General features: G+C 48.6%; 1 protein-coding gene across 1 annotated transcript in view; it reads right to left on the bottom strand.

The window, feature by feature from the left end:
- Positions 1–1319: 1319 nt before the first annotated feature.
- SLX4 (SLX4 structure-specific endonuclease subunit) overlaps positions 1320–19548 on the bottom strand; it is a 23867-nt gene continuing 5638 nt past the window's right edge. The window contains 13 exon segments of the mRNA XM_011376516.2: positions 1320–2557; positions 2991–3407; positions 3958–4057; positions 5949–8239; positions 8853–9022; positions 9831–9977; positions 10871–10959; positions 11415–11628; positions 12143–12459; positions 12584–12792; positions 14917–15135; positions 16028–16215; positions 18190–18193. Of these exon segments, the coding sequence (XP_011374818.1) occupies positions 2161–2557; positions 2991–3407; positions 3958–4057; positions 5949–8239; positions 8853–9022; positions 9831–9977; positions 10871–10959; positions 11415–11628; positions 12143–12459; positions 12584–12792; positions 14917–15135; positions 16028–16215; positions 18190–18193 (4762 nt within the window). The 3' untranslated portion in view covers positions 1320–2160.

Below are 19548 nucleotides of genomic sequence, written 5' to 3'. Positions count from 1 at the left end.
CTCTCTGCAGGCACTGGGAGAGGGCAGCTCTCATCACCAGTTTTTTCAACCAATCAACTGGCCCTAATTTCCCTGTTTCTGAGTCAGGTCTAATTTCCATGGAAGGGTCAAGGTTCTTTTCCTGGATACCACCAATTCTCTGTCCCTGATAGTTTCTGTACTGCAGTGTCTGGTTTTTACCCCCATTTCCTGTTATGAACACAGGTTTAGGCTTCGAACTGGAGCCCTAGCAGGCCCACTGCTGACCCCTGCTGGCTTCTGTGGGGCACGTCCTGCAGACCCGACAAGCCAGAGTATTGAGCCATCAGGCCTCACCTTTTCAGCCTTTACCTGGTCGGTGGCTTTTTACCTATTTTAACCCCTCCCCCAACATATCCTGGAGTTGGCAACGTTCTATGAATCCAGGAGAGAGGGCTCCCAGGCCTCTCCCAGGGGATCGTACCCAAAGCTGCATGTCAGGGTCCGTGGTCTCCAAGAGACAGTGAAGCCTGGTAGTGTCCCCAAGTCACCTCCTACCTTCCTAACTTCATCTCACTTCCCTAAAACAGTCCATACTAGGGAAGATCAAGCCCTTCATTAAGAAACAGGTGGTACCTTCTAAACCAGGCCAGACTCCATCTTGAGTCTGATCAAAACAGCATCTGCCATTAGCTGTGTGACATCCCTCTGATTGTCTGCCCAAGGCAGCATGTGCAGGGAGGGCCAGGTCCTCCCCGCCTGGTCACGAACCAGGACACAATACATGTTCAAAGAATCCCATTTCACTTCCCTGAATGCTGCATGCCCAAGGCCTAGCTCACAAACCCTCTCTCCAGGAAGCCGTCCCTTGAGCCACCTGAGCACTGGCTCTCGCACTGTGCACAGGACAGGTCAGAATCTGTCTCCTCCACTAAATGACCAAAAGTGCCAATTTGTTTCTGACCTCTGTCCCAGGGTCTTGCACACAGGTCAGAGCAGGCTTCACAAATCGTCCTGTTAAGATGCAAGTTTTGACTCAGAGGGTCTGGTGGCCTGAGCCTGCATCTGTGATAAAGCCCAAGTTGGGCTAATGGGCCTCGGGCTTCTTTTGAACATCAAGGGCTGGAGCTCATACTTGTTAAGGGCTCTCTTAATGTAGGGGTGCGGACAAATCTATGGATGAATGGACATCTGTTATCTAAGAACCAAAGCAAAAGGAGGGGCCAGCAGGCCTGGGTTACCCTTGAGATGAAGAACAGGCACAAAGGTCTTCTGCAGACATCCTCTGAGGACAACAGGGTGCTGTGGGTGAAGCTCACAGCCCGCTTCCCTCATTGTTCTTCTAGAGTGGAGAACCTGGAAAGTTTTCATAAAGGCTTTTTGTTTTTATTGCACATCATATAAAATTGACTGCACTGTATTTAAAACAGACAAGACATTCACAAGGATGCAGAGACTCAAACTCTTCTTTCCTGGGCCTCACCTGTGCTCCACACTGCTCCTGAGGCTGGAGGCAGCTTTAATACACACCAACTGAACCAGGTCACAAAGAACATGCTTATTTGGGGGGCTTAACAGCTATGCTGGGACCTTCCACACTGTCCAGTTTAGAGACTGCTGGTGACAATGACAGGTGTCTTGACAGGATGGCTGGGCCAACAGAGTACCTAGGGCATGGCAGTGTGGAAGGCCTGTGGACACCTGGTTTGCTGGTGGAGGCTGGGATTACAGCACAAGTGCTGAGAAGAAGGACAGGCAGGGCAGGCTGGACCCGGACATCCATCTCAGGACACAGATGACTGCACTGATGGATGCAGAGAGCAAAAGATGTGCCGAATCAGGCCTCACTCTGGCCAGCTGCTGGTGGCCCACTGCCCTTCTGAAACACACACTGGCCCAAGGGGGTTAAAGGGAGACAAACTGGGCATTGATAGAGGGAGGAGGCCAGGGGCCCTTAGTCCAGTGAGTGACATGCTCCAAATAGCACTCCAGGAAATGCGGTGGAGAGGAGCTCCAGCCCGGGAGCTCGTCACAACACCATGAATTGTAGGTGTTGCAGCTTTCACTGATTAGTTAGTGAACATTCCACTAGTGAACATTCTACATACACAGTGCCGCTGTCATTTTCACAGGGAGGGCGGATATGGACCTGGGGCCCAAAAATGCCTGTGGAGACCTGGCTAGCTGAAGGGGCTGCAGATCTCACAGACTGCTGATGGCCATGGGTGGGGAGCGGGGGACGGGCTGGTTGGTTTTGCCTCGCTTCTTCTTGCCTACAGGCTGCTGCCTCTTCCTCTCGAGCTTCTCTTTCCGGGCTGCAGCAGTGGTGAAGGTAATGCAGTGGGCATCCAGGAAGTCCAGCAGCTTCCCCGTGGTCATGCGGATGCCCTGTTGCTTCAGCTCGGCCTGCAGCTCTGCCAGCTCAAAGGGCTGGTAGAGCAGCACCTTGCGGTACAGTGCTGGCGTAGAGCGGATGTAGCGCCTCACTGCCTCCTCTGTGGTCACTGCTTGGACAGCTGCCTGTGAAGCACTGACCCCATCCTCACCCTCATCTTCTCCTGCAGACTCAAAGGCCACTCCAAACTCACAGGAAGAAGAACTGAAAAGAACCAGAGAGTATTTTGCAACACCCCTTCCCTCCAGCCCCCAAGACCAGGAGCCTCTCTGAAGGAAGAAGTGTGTTTCTATGTCCCCTGTGGAGCCTGGCCCATGGCATGGATGACCCCTCAGTGCTGTGTCCCTGGCACTCTAGCTGCTGGCCTGAGCGGGAACTTGCCCTCGGACAGAAACTTCTTGTTGGCCGCTGGCCCTCAAGGAGGTGTGCTGGGCTGGCCCCACTCGAGGGAGCATCCTGTGGGCTGAGGCCCACAGGGCACTGCCCTTTAACCCCATCTACGTTTCCTATAGTTTAAACTCAGAAGGCAACCGGTGTTTCTGAATACCGGCCCATCAAGGCCTTGCTTATGCCAGCTCTTGGACCCACTAGTCGGAGGACCTACGAAGCCACTGGCCCTGTCCTTCCATCTGGTTACCTTTGTGAGCTAAAGGAGCTGTCACCGCTGTCCACAGAAGTGGTCATGGATTTCTGAGAGGCCGGGAGCTGGGTGTCACCATCAGGGCTTAGGGGCACTTCCTCAGCTGGTAACATGCTCCGCGGGGAGATGCTTCCACCTGGCTGCTGCTTTCGATGTTGGGGGCCTTTGCTCTTAGCAGATTCCTTGGACCTTTGGGGAACAAGGTCAGAAGTGGCCTCGAGGCTGGTGCACCCAGCTGCCCTTGAAGCCTTAGAGGTCTTGGTGGTGTGGGTCTGGCTGCAAGGAGCCTCCAGGAGCACCTGTGAGGATTGGCTCTCGTCCTCAGAGTCTGATTCCAGTGTCTGGTGAGTGTACTGGAATATCTCCTTCAGTTTCAGAACCATCTGGCGTTTGGGCAGAGGACGGACCCCAAATCTGAATGGAGAAACAGATGAACTTCAGCAAAGAGCAATTATTAACAAATTAATGGCTTTGCGTAACTGACATTTTAAGTTACACAAAGGTTAGTGTCTATCCTGCATGCCAACTGAGCTTACTCTGAAGAATATTCTAGACGGGCTGTTCCCCCTGTTCTGAGTGACGATGGTGGCGATGACTTCACCAGGCCCCAGGTGAAGAGAAGCATTCATTGGGATGAGATAGTTCTGATGTTATTTTTAAAAATCAGGTCTCTTTACTCAGACTGTTAAGGCCAGGGTCCCATCTCCACCCACATGGGACATGGAGACCTGTTACCTGATGGGTGACCTGGAAGAGTCTCATTTCTTAGCTTCTTGAGGCCTGGGTAATTTGAAGAATAACATGAAGAGAGCCAGGAGGCATGAACCACACCCCCAGCGGCCCCCACCACCAGAGCCCAGGGTGGAGCCTGTGGCGGGTCATTCAGCTTCCAGCCTTACTAAGCCTGGTCACTCATAGGAGGAAGGGGACCACTAATGAGCAAGCTTTCAAGAGCAACACCAACCTATCTAGTTCCTTCTTCAGTACGGGCGTCTCCATGATGGAATACTGTGGCATTGGTGTTATGGGCACTTTTGGGGGCAAGTTCTTCCTCCGATTAGCACCTTCTGGGTAGAATAAAAAACATGTTTCAGTATGAGGCACCTGAGTTTGCCAATTCTGACCCTGTTAGTGTCACTAAGAGAAATACTGCACTTAAAACCAATGAGGGCCACATCAGCCTTGTACAATGCTGATGCTGTATGAATGGGGTAGAAACAGATGAGTGACAGGGCAATGGCAGTGACTGCTAATGCTACAGAACTTATTTTGGGGATGATGAAAATGTTCTGGAATTAGATAGTGGTGATGGTTGTGGAATACTGTGAGTATACTAAAAATCACCGAACTGTACATTTTAAAGGGTGAATTTTATGCTATGTGAATAATGTCTCGGTAAAGCTGTTATTTTTTAAAAAGAAAACAGTATTTTAAAGACAAATGGGACAATTAGGAACAGATAGATGTTGGTTCTTATCTTTTTTATGAACATGGAGCCCTTTGAAACACCAATGAAAACAACAGGCTCTGTCTCCTGAAAAACGCACAAAATTCTTTACATTATTTCAGAGTTTATCACTCCTTGAATCCCATCTCAGATTCAGATTAAGGTCCCCTGGTCTAAAGCCTCCCGCTGCAGTTCTCACAGCACCACCTGGGAACCAGTTAGATATGCAAATTTTTGGTCACACCCCAGACCTTCTAAAGCAGAAGCTCTGTGGTGGGGCCTGGCCACAAGTGTTTTAAGAAGCTCCCCAGGCAATTCTGATGCTCACTCAAGGCTGAGAGCACTGAACAATGATGCCCACCTGGTCTAGGATTTTAGGAGGAAATGAAACACCCAGTCGCAGGGAGATGCTCTGCCTATAAGCTCTGCTTCCCCGTTACCAGTCACTGCTCAGTGCTACCCTACCCTTCCCTGCTCTCTCTGGATCTGTCCAGCTAGAGAGTAGGGGCAGCACCTTGAGGAGCTGACACTGGTGCTTTGATTGTCCCCTCTGACTGAAATGAGCTCAGGGATAAGGAAGGACCGAGGCCCAGAGCAGAACCCCCACACTTGCCCCATCTGTCGTTTTTACTAAGTTGAGATGAAATTCACATAATAAAATTTTAAAGTGAATAACTGAGTGGCACTTAGTATATTCACAGTATCGTGCAACCACCACCTCTATCTAAATGCAAAACATTTTCATCTCCCCAAAAGAAATTCCATACCCAGCAAGCAGTCACTCCCCATTCTCCTCTCAGCCTCTGGCAACATTAATCTGCTATCTATATGGATTTGACTGTTCTGGACATTTCATCTACATGGAATCATAGAATGTATGGTCTTTTGTGACTGGCTTCTTTCACTTAACATTAGGCTTTCAAGATTCATCTGTGTTGTAGTATGTGTTAGTGCTTCGTTCCTTTTTATGACTGAATAATATTCCATTTCATGGATAGACCACATGATGGGTATTTGGGTTGTTTCTACCCACTGGCTATTGTGAATAGCGCTGCTGTGAACATCTGTAAACAAGGATTTATTTGAATCCTGACTTTAATTCTTTTGGACGTATATGTAAGAGTGGGACTGTTGGGTCACAACGGCAAATCTACGTTCAACTTTTTGAGGAACTGCACTTGCCCAATCTTAACGAACACAAAAGGTGTGTGTCTCGGCCTCTTGGAGGTACTGGTTCAGTTTTCTGGAGTCGGGTCCATAGGCAGGGATTTTTAACAAGTGCCCAAGCAAGCCGTAGGGACCAGGCAAGTTTAGGAAACCCTGACTTAATGGCTAAGAAGTTTGATTGATAAGCCCATTCTTCCTGAACTGTAGACAGGGGTCTGGAAGGCAAGGAAGGGGCTTGCTGCAGGTCAGCAGGCCCGTCAGCATCACCACCCCATGTTGTCATTACCGATTTCTTCCCTGGCCCTTAGTGTAAAAGACAAACAACCTTGTCCACTACTCACTTGGCTTCTTTAACCCTTCTGATTTCTGAGCTCGATCAGCGCTCGGTGTCTGGGCCAGAGGAAGCACCTCTGGAGACTTCTGTTCTTCATCCCAATCATCCCACAGAGCTGAATTCAAGAAGCTCAGCCTGCTGCTCCCAGGGGAGCCGGCCCTAGGAGATTTCTCTTGAGACTTCCTACCGCCAGTGCAACTTCCTCGGCCAGTGCAGCTTCCTCGGATGGGGGTCGTGCCCAGGAGTGCCGGGGAGTGGCAGTCACTATTGTGCCAGACTTCCCCCACCTTACCACCTGGGCTACTGGTGCTTAGGGGTCCGGTTCGCTCGAGGTTCAAATGGTCAATTGGAATTGGTGAGAGGGGTTCGACATGCCAACAGCTGTCATCAGATGGAATGGGGGGATTGCTGTCCAGCAGGAGGCTGCTGCTAGCCTGGCGGGAGGCCATCTCCTGCTCATCTTCACTGTCCTCCACCTCTACCACTTCACTCGCTGTGGCCTGGTTCAGCAGGCTCGGCCTAGGTGGCGAGCAATTCTGGAACTGCCTGCTGAAATCAGTGAGGGCTCCTGAGGTCGGACAGGGAGACAGAGGAGAAAAGTGCTTGTGGCGCCGAGGATGGGGACTGGAAGGACTTCTGTAGATCTGACTTCTGCTGTCAGGGCTTCCAGGAGCAACAGGGACCAGGCAGGACGACGATGTCTGGGGCATGATTACTGAAAACTTATTCGCAGCTTCAGGTCCATCCTTGTTTTCTAACGGGGCCCTGGGCTTGAGCTGAGCCGTTTGGTCCACTGAAGTCCTGGACTTGAGGCCCATGATTTGGGTCTGTGATGAACAGTCTCGGCTTCTGCTGGCCAGTGGGGTGGCGGGCACCAGCCATGAGGTATCTGTGGTGCTAGCCTCATCAGGGCTGCTTTCAGGGTCACGGAAGAGCTGGGGAGTCTCTTTGCCATCCACAGAGCCCTGGTTCCCTGATGCTCCCCCCTCCTCCTGCTGCAGTGTGGCGTCTCTTCTTGGTGGGCTTTGGGAAAGTTCTTGATCTGCATCGACGTCAATGACAGAGAACAGTTCAGAGGATTTGGGGCTAACTTTTAGAACTTTTCCTTCTTCTGGGGGACTATTAAAAACTGACTTTATTTTGCTTTGTTCTAGCTCCAACTCTTCGTCTGAATCCAATAAAAGGATAATCTCATCTTCTCTGTTCACGCTAGACAGAGAATTCTGAGATCTGGAGCTCCGATGACTAGGTTTTGCTTGGGTTAGGTCAATGGATAGAGACTTTTCTGGGGAGATCAGGACACCTTTATTTCTGCATTCCAACATGGAGCCACGTTCTTTGCCTTTCTGGCAGCCTGGATCATCAAGTAATGTGAGAAGGCTCCGGCCCCTTCTCTGCTTCAGTGGCGAGTCCTGGGAGTCCACCCTGGAAGCTCTGCCCTGTGACTGGGGCTTTGGTGGGGAGGAGGCAGTTGTGCGATGAAGGCGAGGGTGTGGTTGGCGGGGACTCCTGCCTGGAGGGCTCTGTGATGGGAAGAAGCACCGGCGAGATGGGGGTGTTTGCTGGTGAGTAGAGGGACAGGAACTCTCCGTCCCCTTTTCCCCGACAGTGCTGTTGCCTTCCTTGAGATCACTCGTTATTTGGGACGGTTCAGGGTATCCTCCTGGAGTTGATGCGAAGGGCTGTTCATCATCATCAACATCAACTGAATACAAAAAGACCCCTTCCCTTCTCTCTGCCTGGCAGCCCTGAGAAGGGTTAGAGGAGCTGGAATGATCCAGTGCTTCCTTCTGGGCCTCTACCGCCTCCTCCCTGTCTGAACACTGGCTCTCAAGTGGCAAGAGCATGGACTGTCTCACGGTTTTCCATTTGGCTGGGGCTTCATCTCTTCCCTGCCCAAACAATTCTATCTGTTCTTCATTTTCCGACTGTTCTTTAACCTGGACACTTGCTACGATTTGCCTAGGACTTGGACCATCCTCTCCAAGCTGGTCAGTTTCTTCCTCAATCTCTGGAGCTCTTTCCTCCTGGAGTAGCTTTCGCTGAGTAGCTGCAAATTCATAAATTTCTTCCATTTCTGCTTCATTGACCTTTTCTCTGTCTTCTTCATGGCCCTCAGGTTGCAACAAGGCCTCTGCTTCCTCCTCTTCATCTACCCACACTGCCCTCAAGAGTTCTTGGAAATTCTCCACTCTGCTTTCACAGTCCTTGTCTTCCTTCTCTTTCCATTGTTCATCCTCTGAATCCATCACAACAGACGCTTGTTCACAGAGGTGAACAAGCTCATTCACACCAAACCTGCAACAGGAAACACCATGCATGAGGTGGCAGCCAGGTGCCCCCAGGGCAGGCGGGGATCAGAGCAGAAATCCTCACAGGGAGGACAACTGTGATTCGGTCCTGGCCTTCTCCCTGCTCTCCTGAAACTAGGGTGCCTGTGCTCATACCCAGAGGCCCTCACACTTTGTTAGGAGGTAAAACACTTGTTTTCTGCTGAGCTATCTGCTACCTCTCCTGAGGTACCAGTGTGGACAAGCTGAGTGTTGGACAATGCCTTCTACTTCTCTTTTCTGGGACTTGGGAAGGGACTGCCATTGTTTAGCTTTAGTGGTGGGACAGTCGAGGAGCAGCAGTGTTTGGTAGAGCTGAGAACCACTCTCTTATGCCCAGGGAGCTAAAAGCCACATGCTTTGGCAGAGGCCTCCTCAAGCAGCACTCGGCTCTCCTGCAATAGTCCATTTCTGGCCAGACTTCCTATAATACATCCTGTACAAGGTATCCACTGGTTATTAACTTGAGATTAAAAGGTATAGGAAGGACTCAGGCCTGGCCCTCCCATGAGCCATCAACCTGGTAATCTTTGTCAGTTAATGTCAAAAGCCATGAAGTAAATGGAAAGAACAACCCATACCTGCGGGCCAGGAAACTCAGGTCAGGGGCCAGCTGCGGAGGCAGGCCAGTGTCTGCGGTGTAGAGATAATGCAGGAATGCACGCATGGCCTCAGTGCTCACGTCACTCAGCAGGACACGCTGGGTTCTCAGGTCGCCATCTTCTACAGCAAAGAAGCCTTCACTATTTACCTGAGGGTGAAATAAAGTACAGAAGGTTTATCGATTAGACAGTCATGACTTAGGGCGAAGCAGATGGCCTGGGGGGTCCTGCCTCAGCCCCGGGATGAGCATTAACCAGTGTCGCCCCATTTTCTTGGCCAGGAATTCTATAGTTTAGGCCATAAAACTTCTATTTTCAAAATCGAATTGAGGATATACGTTCAAGAATCCAGTTAGTTTCCTTTTGACAGACATATCAAAGGCACTAGAACTTTCTGAGAGAAACTGATAGCAGTCTCCTGGATTCCTGCAATGTGATACTCAAGTCAAACACACGTCAGCAGCTCAGCTTTAAAGAGGTTGCTTATAAGACTTTAAATTATGCAAATAAAGGAGAAAGAAACGATTCTGGAGGGGAGGGGAGGAAGGGATTTTTATTCAATGGAACAAGAAATCTGATGTTTTCCAATCCTGAGGTCATCCATCCCCTTTTGCTACTTCCTAACCTTGAATGTGGCTTCTCTATGGAAGCATAACCTTATGGCAACAGAAAGGAAAAAATGTTTAGGCCATGTGAGGAGAGCAGGGAGGGAGATGGGTGAGAGCATGTGAGGGGGCTCAGGAGGGGGACCTACGGGAACAGGAAGAAAGGGAGAGAGCCTGGGCAGAGAGTGAAGAGGAACAGAGAGGTAGAGAGACAAGTAGAGGGAGAGGAGGGCAGAAGGAGAGGGAGAGGGAGAGGAAGGAAGAAGGTGAGCAGGGGGAGAGAGAAGGACAAGGAGGCTTGAGGAGGATGGGAGGGTTCCACTGAAACACAGCTTATTCACTGAGTACTTACATACTGAATGAGAAGTGGGCATCTGGCATAAAGCACGAACTTGTGGACATATAGCACTTCCCCGCTGTCCATCTGAAATTGGATGTCGCTCAGGTGTGGGTTATTGACCATGGCACCGAAGTCAGCAACCAGCAAACTGAGGGAGAGCTAAAACAAGACCATGGCACTGAAGTCAGCAACCAGCAAACCGCGGGAGAGCAGTCACTTCTATCTGTCTCTCGCCTAACTGTGCAAGTTCTCCTATTGAAATGACACTGGGGTGGCCAGGCGGGACCCCTGTGCTCCCCTCCAGAGGGTTCTTACATTGGGTTTCACCTTAAAGTTACTTTAAGTCACTCAGTGACATGCAACAACACTAGCTTCTTTCTCAAATTCTCTATCACATTGAGTTCTCTGGCCTAAAATGGGAGGGACCAGCAAGTGGAGAGGTGTGGCAGTTCTAATAGAGATAGAGCTGCAGCAGCGGTTGCTACTAAGCACTGTGTATGCCAGGCTAGTGTTTCATAAACCCTGTTGGGCAGCACTGTGAGGAAACTTACCAGTCTGGTATAACAGACGAAGGCCCCAGTCCAAGAAGTTCAGGGACCCAGCTGAGAGGAGCTCCAAGTCCCTTCTCTGACTATGTGTCATGGTCACCAGGAGACCTTGGTGTGATACTGATATACTAATGGGGTGATGTCCACTCTAGGGGAAACCAACTTCTTGCCCAATTAATCACCAACACAGAATATGAACTGTTGGGGAAGGCAACCCCAGGTCTGCATGTCAGAGGGGCACTGTGAGTCCTGAATGAATGAATGAAACTGAAAAATGAATGCACAGAGCAGTCAGCTGAATAAAGCAACCTCACGGAGTAATGGTGGTTCCTCTGAGCTACCCTCAGAATTCAGTGACAAAAGGGATGAAGCCTCATGGCAGAGCCCCAAGACGGGGACAGGAGGCTCCTATGGGCTCTCGCTTGGCTCAGCTCAAATGCTGTGAACAGCCAAGACTGCAGAGCTGGAGCAGGCCCAGGCCTCATGGAGAGGCCCCTTCCTTACCGAAGCTTGGCCGCCCCTCTCCAGGTGCTGCTCCTTAGGTGGCAGGACAAACCCAGTCAGTGGAAGTCCACCAGGCAACAGATCCATCCCTGAGAGAAGGATTCGCAGGTTAAAAGAATATTGCCTCCCAGCAATGTCAGCCAGCCTTCAGGGAAAGAGCATCAATTTTGGGCTGAGTCGACCCCAAAGGCTCCTTGGAAGTACTCATTATCAAGACTGCTTCAGTGAAAGCAATGCTCACAAACCACTTTCACTACCACTCCTTCCAAACAGAGAGGGACACAGGCAATAAAAGACAGAATTATCCCACCAATCGCTTGCTCAGCTCTGTCCCTTGGTTAAAGTTTGAGGAAGATGGCGATAGACTTACCTATGTTACATTCACTTTTGAGGACAAAAAGCACCTATAGAAACTGAGCATTCTCTCCATTATACAGGGATGAGTAAGGGAACCCTGGATCTGAGCTGCTGTCATGGCTTCGATCCTAGGAAAGGGAGGGCCCAGAGGGCAGGGCTGGCCCACGTGTCCCATCCAGTGTCTTACCTTCAGTCCCTCCCGAGCCGCCCAGGCCCCTGCTGCAGGGCCATGGGCTGGTGCTCAGCCCCTCTCCTGCTAGGTCTATGAGGTCCTGCAGGGCTTGGTGCTCCCTCTGGCTGGCAGAGGGTGATGGGTTCCTGGGGCTGGCACTGTGGAGAATAGGTGGCATGCGCACACCTAGCTCTGGCTGGTCTGGCAGCACTGGTGGCAGCATGGACTCCTGAAAGAAGTTGGAAGCCAGAGTGACCATGTGGCTGCTGCAGCAGGAACCACATAGTTCCTAAAGGTGCCACCCATAGCCCAGAGCAACCCCGAGAAGCTTTTCTCCATCACCATCTGTAAACAGGCCTCTCTGTCACAGCAAAGGCCATGCCTGTGACATGTGCATCTACAGAAAGGTCCCTGGTGTCATCTAAATGGTCTTAAGAGAGTAAGTGCTCTTGGCTGCAAGAGCACTTGCCTCAGGCCTGTCTGGTTCCTGGGCCCTATGACAGGCAGATTGCACCAGCCCCCAAGACTCTGCATTTTAAATTCTTCCCAGGAACACATTTGGGAACCAGTGGGTGCTCCCTGTTCTCACTGCAGAGAAGCATACTGTGGCTGATGCCCCTAAGCTTCCTCCCCTTCTCTTCTCAAACTTTCTGTCCTCCAGCTGTTGATTCCCAGTTCAGTAATCCTGGAGCTGCCAACACCTCCCGAGAGCCCACCTGCACGTGTGGGTGGGAAGGGCATACCTTCTCGGGCCGCTGGGGAACCATGGAAGGCACCAAGCTTGCCGTGTAGAAGGATTCCAGAGCCCAGGCCCCAGTCAGCGCGCTACCCTCCCACAGGAAGTTCTGCTTCTTTTCAGGCAGTCGCTGACACTTGCTGGCCTTTTCCAGATCTTCCTTTAGGAGTCTGCTCTCAGGAAGTGGTGGAGTGCTAGACAATTCTACTTCCTCCGCAAAGAGCTGAGCCACGCGATCCTCAATCTGTCTCCCTGTAGTTTCCAAGTCCTGGACTAACAACTGGGGTGGGGAAATAGGAACTTTCTTCTTGCGACTCTTCTTCTCTAGAGAGAAACAGAAGTGACACAGTCAAAAACGAAGTTGTCCACATACCCTGAGGCACAGCGGTACCCTTCAGCCAGCAGCAGTATGGCCGGGCCTGGCACCTCCACTCATGGTCACACATACCTGTTGCCAGTTTTGTTCTCTCAGAAAAAGCCGTTCCCAGTCTGAGCACTGCGGGCACAGCCTCCTGCTTCATCTCAGACCGGGACAGAGCCATGGCCACCAGCAGGTCCTCAGATGGCACCTCAGGCTCGTTGACTTTCCGCCTCTTCTGTGGTTCTTTCTTACTGGGGGCTCCCTTCCGCTTCAGACTTCCAACGTGATTTCTGAAGCTTAAAAGGCAGCCAAAGAAAATGTTAGTGATGGCCAGAGGTGTGAGTACTTCCTGTTCTAAAGTGGTCCCCACTGGACAAGAGAGGGCTGGATTACTTCTCCTCTGTTGGGGGGAGAGAAAAGGATGAATGGGACCTATCAGACAGAAGCATCAAGTACTTCAGGTGTTGTTCACTGTGCTCATTCTGTGTCTCAGGTAAGCTCATGCCATCCTGAGCCAAAAGTTCAGTGTGGTCCAGACACAGGAGAGTCTGAGTTCTTTCATGCAATGCTGCCCAGCCGGGTTCTTGGTGGATATTCAATGCCATTAGCAGTGCCTGCATACCCTAGATGTGGCCAAACCCTTCCAGTAGAGTCAGCACTCAATGGTCCCAATTCAGCACCCTGGATTCCACCAACTTCTGCCCATCGATACTTCAGATGCCCCTTACGTGGTCCTGGCTACATTGGCCATGAAAGGATCCCTTCCCTTCTGCAGGGGCTGCAGGGCAGTTCCTCTGCCCAAGGCCTGAAGAAAAGGCCTCCCAACTTGGGCTGCCAACATGGTTAGTTAGCTCAGAGGCCAACATGCAGCAACTCATTTGGCTTGGAGATTCACTGAAAGATCTTCAGACTAGAGAGAACCTAGCCTGCCTGCTGACTCCCAACAGGCTGGGAAAGAAGTAGGAGGATAAAGATGAGACAGAAACTGAGAGCAAACCCAAGATCACCTTCCCTGCAGCTGTAGGGTATTTTGGAAGTGCCTCTGACTTTCACAAAAGCTCAAGCTCTCCACTGGCCCCGCGATGGCTCCAGAATCTCAGGTATCACCTAAGTGAGCCCTAATTCAGTTCCAACTTCCTATGACCCCTCCACAATAACCACAATCTCCAGGAGGAAAAGGAGCCACCCTACCATCCCTAGGCCCTACCATGGTGCAGGTTGCACCTCCAGGAGCAGCAGGCAGGGCCGGGGCCCAGGTGAAAGCAGGTGAGGCGTATCAGGGCAAGTTGGATGCTCCGACCAGCATATGTGCCCTAGCCAGTCCTGACTACCCCAGAGTTCCAGATGCCCCAGGAGTGGTCTTAGGGCAGGTGAGGCTCAAAGTCTCAGTGAGGCTGTCCATTTGTAGCTTTCTACTTTAACAATATTTTAGAAAGACCCTCACACATCTTGCTTCACTTCTTGGAGATATTTGAAAAGCAGATATATTTTATCTGAGAAAGTAGTTTCAGTGTGGTCCTGCCAAAAGGCAAGCGATGGCGTAGGTAACAACTATTCTCAGCCTTAAGGCTTCTTAATCTATGATGCTAGTGCTGATGTGCTAAAATACAGATAGGCTCACTAGTGAAGATTTGGCCTCTGCCCTCCCCATCCCAGCACTGGCCCAGCTCTGAGGCCTAGAACCTATATGCAAGGCAGTGGCCAGGACAAGCACACTGCCCTTAGTCTTCCCTTTGCTTCTGACAACTGTCCAAGGAAAGAAGTCCCAAACCTATAGCAGTCCAGGGCCAATGCTGCCTGTGTTCCCTATAATGCTGGGATCTACTCTGGCATACGCTGTGGCAGGAGCAATGCAGAGCAAAGCTGATCCTCTACCACTTGTGTGCCTGTGGTTTTCACGCAGAAGACTTGTTTCATCAGCCAGGCCTTCTATTTTAACACTTAAACATTTAATTCATGTAAATTAAAAAAAAAAAGGCCTGTGGTTCTGTTTCACCAACTCTTTGAACTATGCTGAGTAATCATATTAATAGTATGAAAATTAGACTACACTGAGTAATAGCTGGGCTGTACCACACATGAAATGGATGTAGTAAAAGTGAATTACTGAATTCTTAGCTGGTCTAGAGGGCACTGACCTGCAGGAGCCTAGGAATGGAAAACTCTCAGAATGCACTCAGAGGAAATCAGTCCACCTGGTCCTTTCATTTCTGCAGACATACCTGCGGACATGGACCATTTCAGAGCCTTCGAGGATGCAGAATTTGTCCCCTCCTCAATCCCTGTGGAGACTGACTAATTTCCTCATGTTTCATTTCCAGAAGCAAAGGGCTTTATTGTCTTCCAACACTACACAAGGCATTTTTTTTAAAAGACAAATCAGAGTACTTTTTTGATTTTCTTCCTTTTCATTGACTCACCTAGATGCTGGTGCCAGTGTGCTGCAGGTCCCCTCGGGCTGAACTGTCTGCAGCCGCACAGCCTGGAGCAGGAGCTGAGGGCCAACCTCCATCTTCACTGCACACTGTTTCAAGTGACTGATTCTGCTCTTTGGGGTGAGAAATGGCTTGCCACAAATTGGGCATTCAGGGATCTGAGGCACGGAAGGTCTCAGTGCCTTTTCAGCCTCATCCAGGCACCTGGAGGAAGATAGTAAACATAGGAGAACCACCCTCCCTGGTGATGTGGATTAAAGCAAACATGGATCCACATCTATATGGACATGCTGGGGGCCAAACCTTGTTCCCCAAAGCCAGTCCCTCCACACAGACTGTAGTCAGCCTTCAGACATGGAACTTGGGTATCTGTTAGCAAAGGTGGCTGAAGAAAGCAAGGACTGATGAAACAGAGTCACCATATAACCTAGCAATTCCATTCCTAAGTATATACACAAAAGAACTGAAAAGAGATACTCAAGCAAACACATGAAATGCATATTCATAGCAGCTCTATTTACAATACCCAAAGAGTAGAAACAATCCCAATGTCCATCAATAAATGAGCGGCTAAACAAATGTGGTCTATCCATACAACGGAATATTATTCAGCTATAAGAAAAAGAATGAAGCACTGACATATGCGGCAACATGGATGAACCTTGAAAATATGCTAAGTGAAGAAATATGTGACACAAAAGGCCACATATTGTGTGATTCCACTTATATCCAGACTAGGCAAATCTATAGACAGAAAGCAGATTAGTGGTTGCCAGGGAATGGGGGGAGGGGGAATGAGGAGAGAATACTAATCGGTACGAGTTTTCTTTTTAGGGTAATGAAATTCTAAAATTGATTGTGATGATTATAACTCAACTCTGTGAATATACTAAATAAAAGCCATTGAATTGTTCGTTCTAAATGGGTGAGTTGTATGGTATACGAATTAAAGCTGTTTAAAAAAAAAAAAAGCAAGAACAGGTTGACACGAACACTGAGGTGCTACTGTCACACTATCTAGAGATTCCCACTACAGCCATAGGGGCCTCTGGATTTGGTCACACCCACAGAGAGGTGAGGGCTGAGTTGCTCCTACCGGTTCACGTGCTGCTCCCTTCGTATCACATTCATAGCTGAGAGGTTCTTTTGACAGATCTGGCAGAAAAACAAGCCCTTCTCCTCCAGGCTATCGTCATGTGTAGATGCTTGTTCATGCCCAAACTCCTGCTGCAGGGCTAAGGCCACTGCAGTGTCACTCTCTGTGGCAGGGAGCCAGGGCCCAGACTCTGTGGAGAGGCATGAAGATCCATGAGGATGAGCTCATTCTCAGACATCTGTACATCTGTCAGATCTCGCAGAGCATGGACACTGGTGGAGTGTGGAAAAACCAGACCCAGCACTACTCTGCCTTGTGCCTAGCACCATCCAGTGAAACTGGGCACTAAACAGGGCTCTTAGAACAATACTTTCCAAGTTTAATATGTGTACGAATCATCTAAAGACCTTGTTAAAATGAAGGCTCAAATTCTGAAGATCTAGGTGGAGACTGACGTCCTTTATTTCTAACAACTCCCAGGCGAGGCCAATACTGGTGGTCTTTAACTATCAAGGTCCTAGGAACTTCCCTTTCATTTTTCCCATTTCTGCTAAAGTTGGCTACCTCGGGCATGCCAGGTTTACAAGACTCCTAACAAATCTAAGTTTTCTCTTCAAAGCTCAACCTTTCCTACTGCTATGACCTTTGTTGCCCATCCTAGAAGAACAAGGTCAGAGTGAAATGCCTTGAGATAGCTCCCAAGGTGGCCAGGTCCACCAATATGGCCCTCTGTCACATCTGATGTTGCTGGAGCACTTATGAGGGATATACCCTGAGAACTTCATAAATCCCCAATTCTTGAATGTTACTATGGCCTATCGCTTTCCACCAAAGCCAGAAAAGTATCACACTTTATTTTGGTGCCCTCCACTCACTCCTTTTTTAAAGTAAAGCAATAGTTTCTCTCTCTTGAGCATTATTAGGTATGATGTGAAGATATATGGAAGCAACTGAGTCATCTGTAGGGGAAGTGCTGGGCTCATGTGCTAGTTGAGTGACTCCTCTGCTCCCCTTGGGTGCTCAAGGACTGATGCCACGTTAGCTATCACTTCATTACCTGTGAACCTTTGAGGTAGCCTGAGAATCCTCAGTGCTCCTAAGGTGAAATCTGCAAATGCAATACCAAGAGACCACATGTTCACTAGCAGTAGGTCCGTCAATAGTTTCTTCTTATTTCTTTTCCTTTTGTATATTTTAATGAGAGATAAGAATTCATATTGTTTAGAGAATAAAGAATAGAACCACCCAATATTATATGCCCCTTGGAGTGGTGCAATATGCAGTGCATAGCACCTGCAATGTGCTGTTGTCAAACTGTTTAACCTGGAGCCAATGAGACCTCTAGTTTACTCAGTAGAATGCAACACAGGGTATGCAGGAAGGGGTTAAATGACATCATGAAGAAACAGTCAAGCAAATCCAGAACGCAGGAAATTTTAAAAAACAATATCCTGAATTCTTCAAAAAGTATCATTAAAAAAAAAAAAGACAAGGAGACTGTTTTAGAGTCTAGACCTTAAGAGACTACTGAGCTATAGCCATATGCAGGGTGCGAACTTACAGTTCTGACAAATCCTTGTTCAGATAAAAAAAGGACCAGCTATGAAAGCTATCCTTGGAACAACTGGGAAAATTTGCACATGAACTGGATACCAGGCAATATTATGGAATTAGGTGTGATAATGGTACTGTGATTATGTAGGAGAACCTCGGGATAAAGCATCATGATGTTAATACCTTACTTTCAAATGGTACAATAGAAGCATGTATGTTTATAGAGACAAAATATATATGGCAAAATGTTAATAATTGTTAAATCTAGGTTGAGGAGATAAGGGTTTTGTTGTAATATATTTTTTTGACTTTTCTGTGTGTGAAAATTTCATAATAAAAAGTCAATTAAAAGAGGTGTCTTGTCAAAGAAACTAAGTAAGAAATGACGGAAGGGACACTTTGTTCTCTAGCTAGACACAATGAAGTGGCAAAGGTAGAACGAATGCCAGGCAAAGCCCACCCTCAGCAAGCTCCTTCTTCCTCCGCTCCTTCAGAGTTAGAACTTATCTCTATTGGGAAGACAGGAAATTCCCATCGTACCATTCCCTGCCATCGCCTCTTGAGGGCCCTTTGGGACATTTTCTTCAAGTGCAGCCTGGAGTGAGCACCCTTCTGAAGCATGTTTCAAACGTTCTGGGTCTGCTCTCTTGAACTGCTGCATTCGCTGTAGGACCAGCTCAGCTGCCCGGGGTTTGGAGGGACTTGGCACCATCGCAGTCAGACAGAAAGGAGGGGGCTGGGAGTCGCTGTTGGGAGCAGCCTCTGGCAAGGAGGAAAATATTCACAGGTGTCTGTTCTAGCAAGAGAAACAAAAGACTCTTCCACCAGATATAGGTTAGATCCAAGTTTCAAAGGGGTCCTTTACCAACTTCTTTAGGTTTAACTCTCAAGTGTGAATAGGACTGATGGTTTCTTAGTAACCTCAATGTTTGTGGTAATATAAATATAACTGCCATAAAGATCTATGACAGGAGGGGGAATGGGGGTGACTGCTAATGAGCACAGGGTTTATTTTTGGGATGATGAAAATGTTCTAAAATTAGGTAGAGGTGATGGTTGCACAATTTGAATACACTAAAACCACTGAACTGTACACTTTAAAAGGATGAATTTTGTAGAATATTAATATCTCTGTAAAGCTGTTATTAAAGAAATATTAATAACAAACATTTATATCTTTCTAGGTCAGATGTTCTCCTTTAACTTGGTGTCCACAGATGGCCCCCAGTGGGGATCCGCCAAGCCCCTGAAGTTGTATGTCACTTTCACAGGTGTGTGTGGAGGTGCAGTTTCCTGGGGGAATCATGCATAGCTTTCACTAAAATCTCAGAGGGAGCATAAAGGACCAATAATATTTCAGCAACATTACTGAAGCCTTACAACAGCCTCTGTGAGCTAAGTCTTAACCACCATTCCACTGAGAGGTCATCCTGACCACACCAGGTAAAAAATATTATTTAAGATCAGGAATTGAAGGTGAGACAAATTTAGAAGCAGAACTCAGGAGGCCAAAGATCTTGTGCTGTATTATCTATGCAAGGCTAGTTTTCAGCCCTGCGTGAAGAATGTATGCTAAGCATATGGTTCAGTACATCAACGGCAGTGGGGTAAGAAAGCTGCTTAAACAAACATGAACAAAAAAAGGCGGGGGGAGAATAAAAGGTGTTTGAAAGAGAAAGGAAGGACCTGAAGATATTCTCCTGGGACATAAATTCATATGGTACCAACTTTGGAATGAATTTGAGAAAATGAGAGAATATTATTTTCATGTTCATGTAACTCACGTCAACTACATAATGTAAATATTAATAGGAAACTGAGAAAGCGAAGGCTCCCAAGCATAATCATATATGGAAAAGTCACACACACACAGGGGTTATATTTTCTATGACTATGTTTTTTAAAACAGGAGTTGGCAAACTATGGTCCTCAGGCTGGCTGCCTATTTCCGTAAACAAAGTTTTGTC

Source organism: Pteropus vampyrus, unplaced genomic scaffold, assembly GCF_000151845.1.
Source record: "Pteropus vampyrus isolate Shadow unplaced genomic scaffold, Pvam_2.0 Scaffold300, whole genome shotgun sequence".
NCBI classification, from domain to species: domain Eukaryota; kingdom Metazoa; phylum Chordata; class Mammalia; order Chiroptera; family Pteropodidae; genus Pteropus; species Pteropus vampyrus.
Note: the sequence above shows the minus strand (reverse complement) of the source record. Positions and strands in the feature narration are given on the sequence as shown.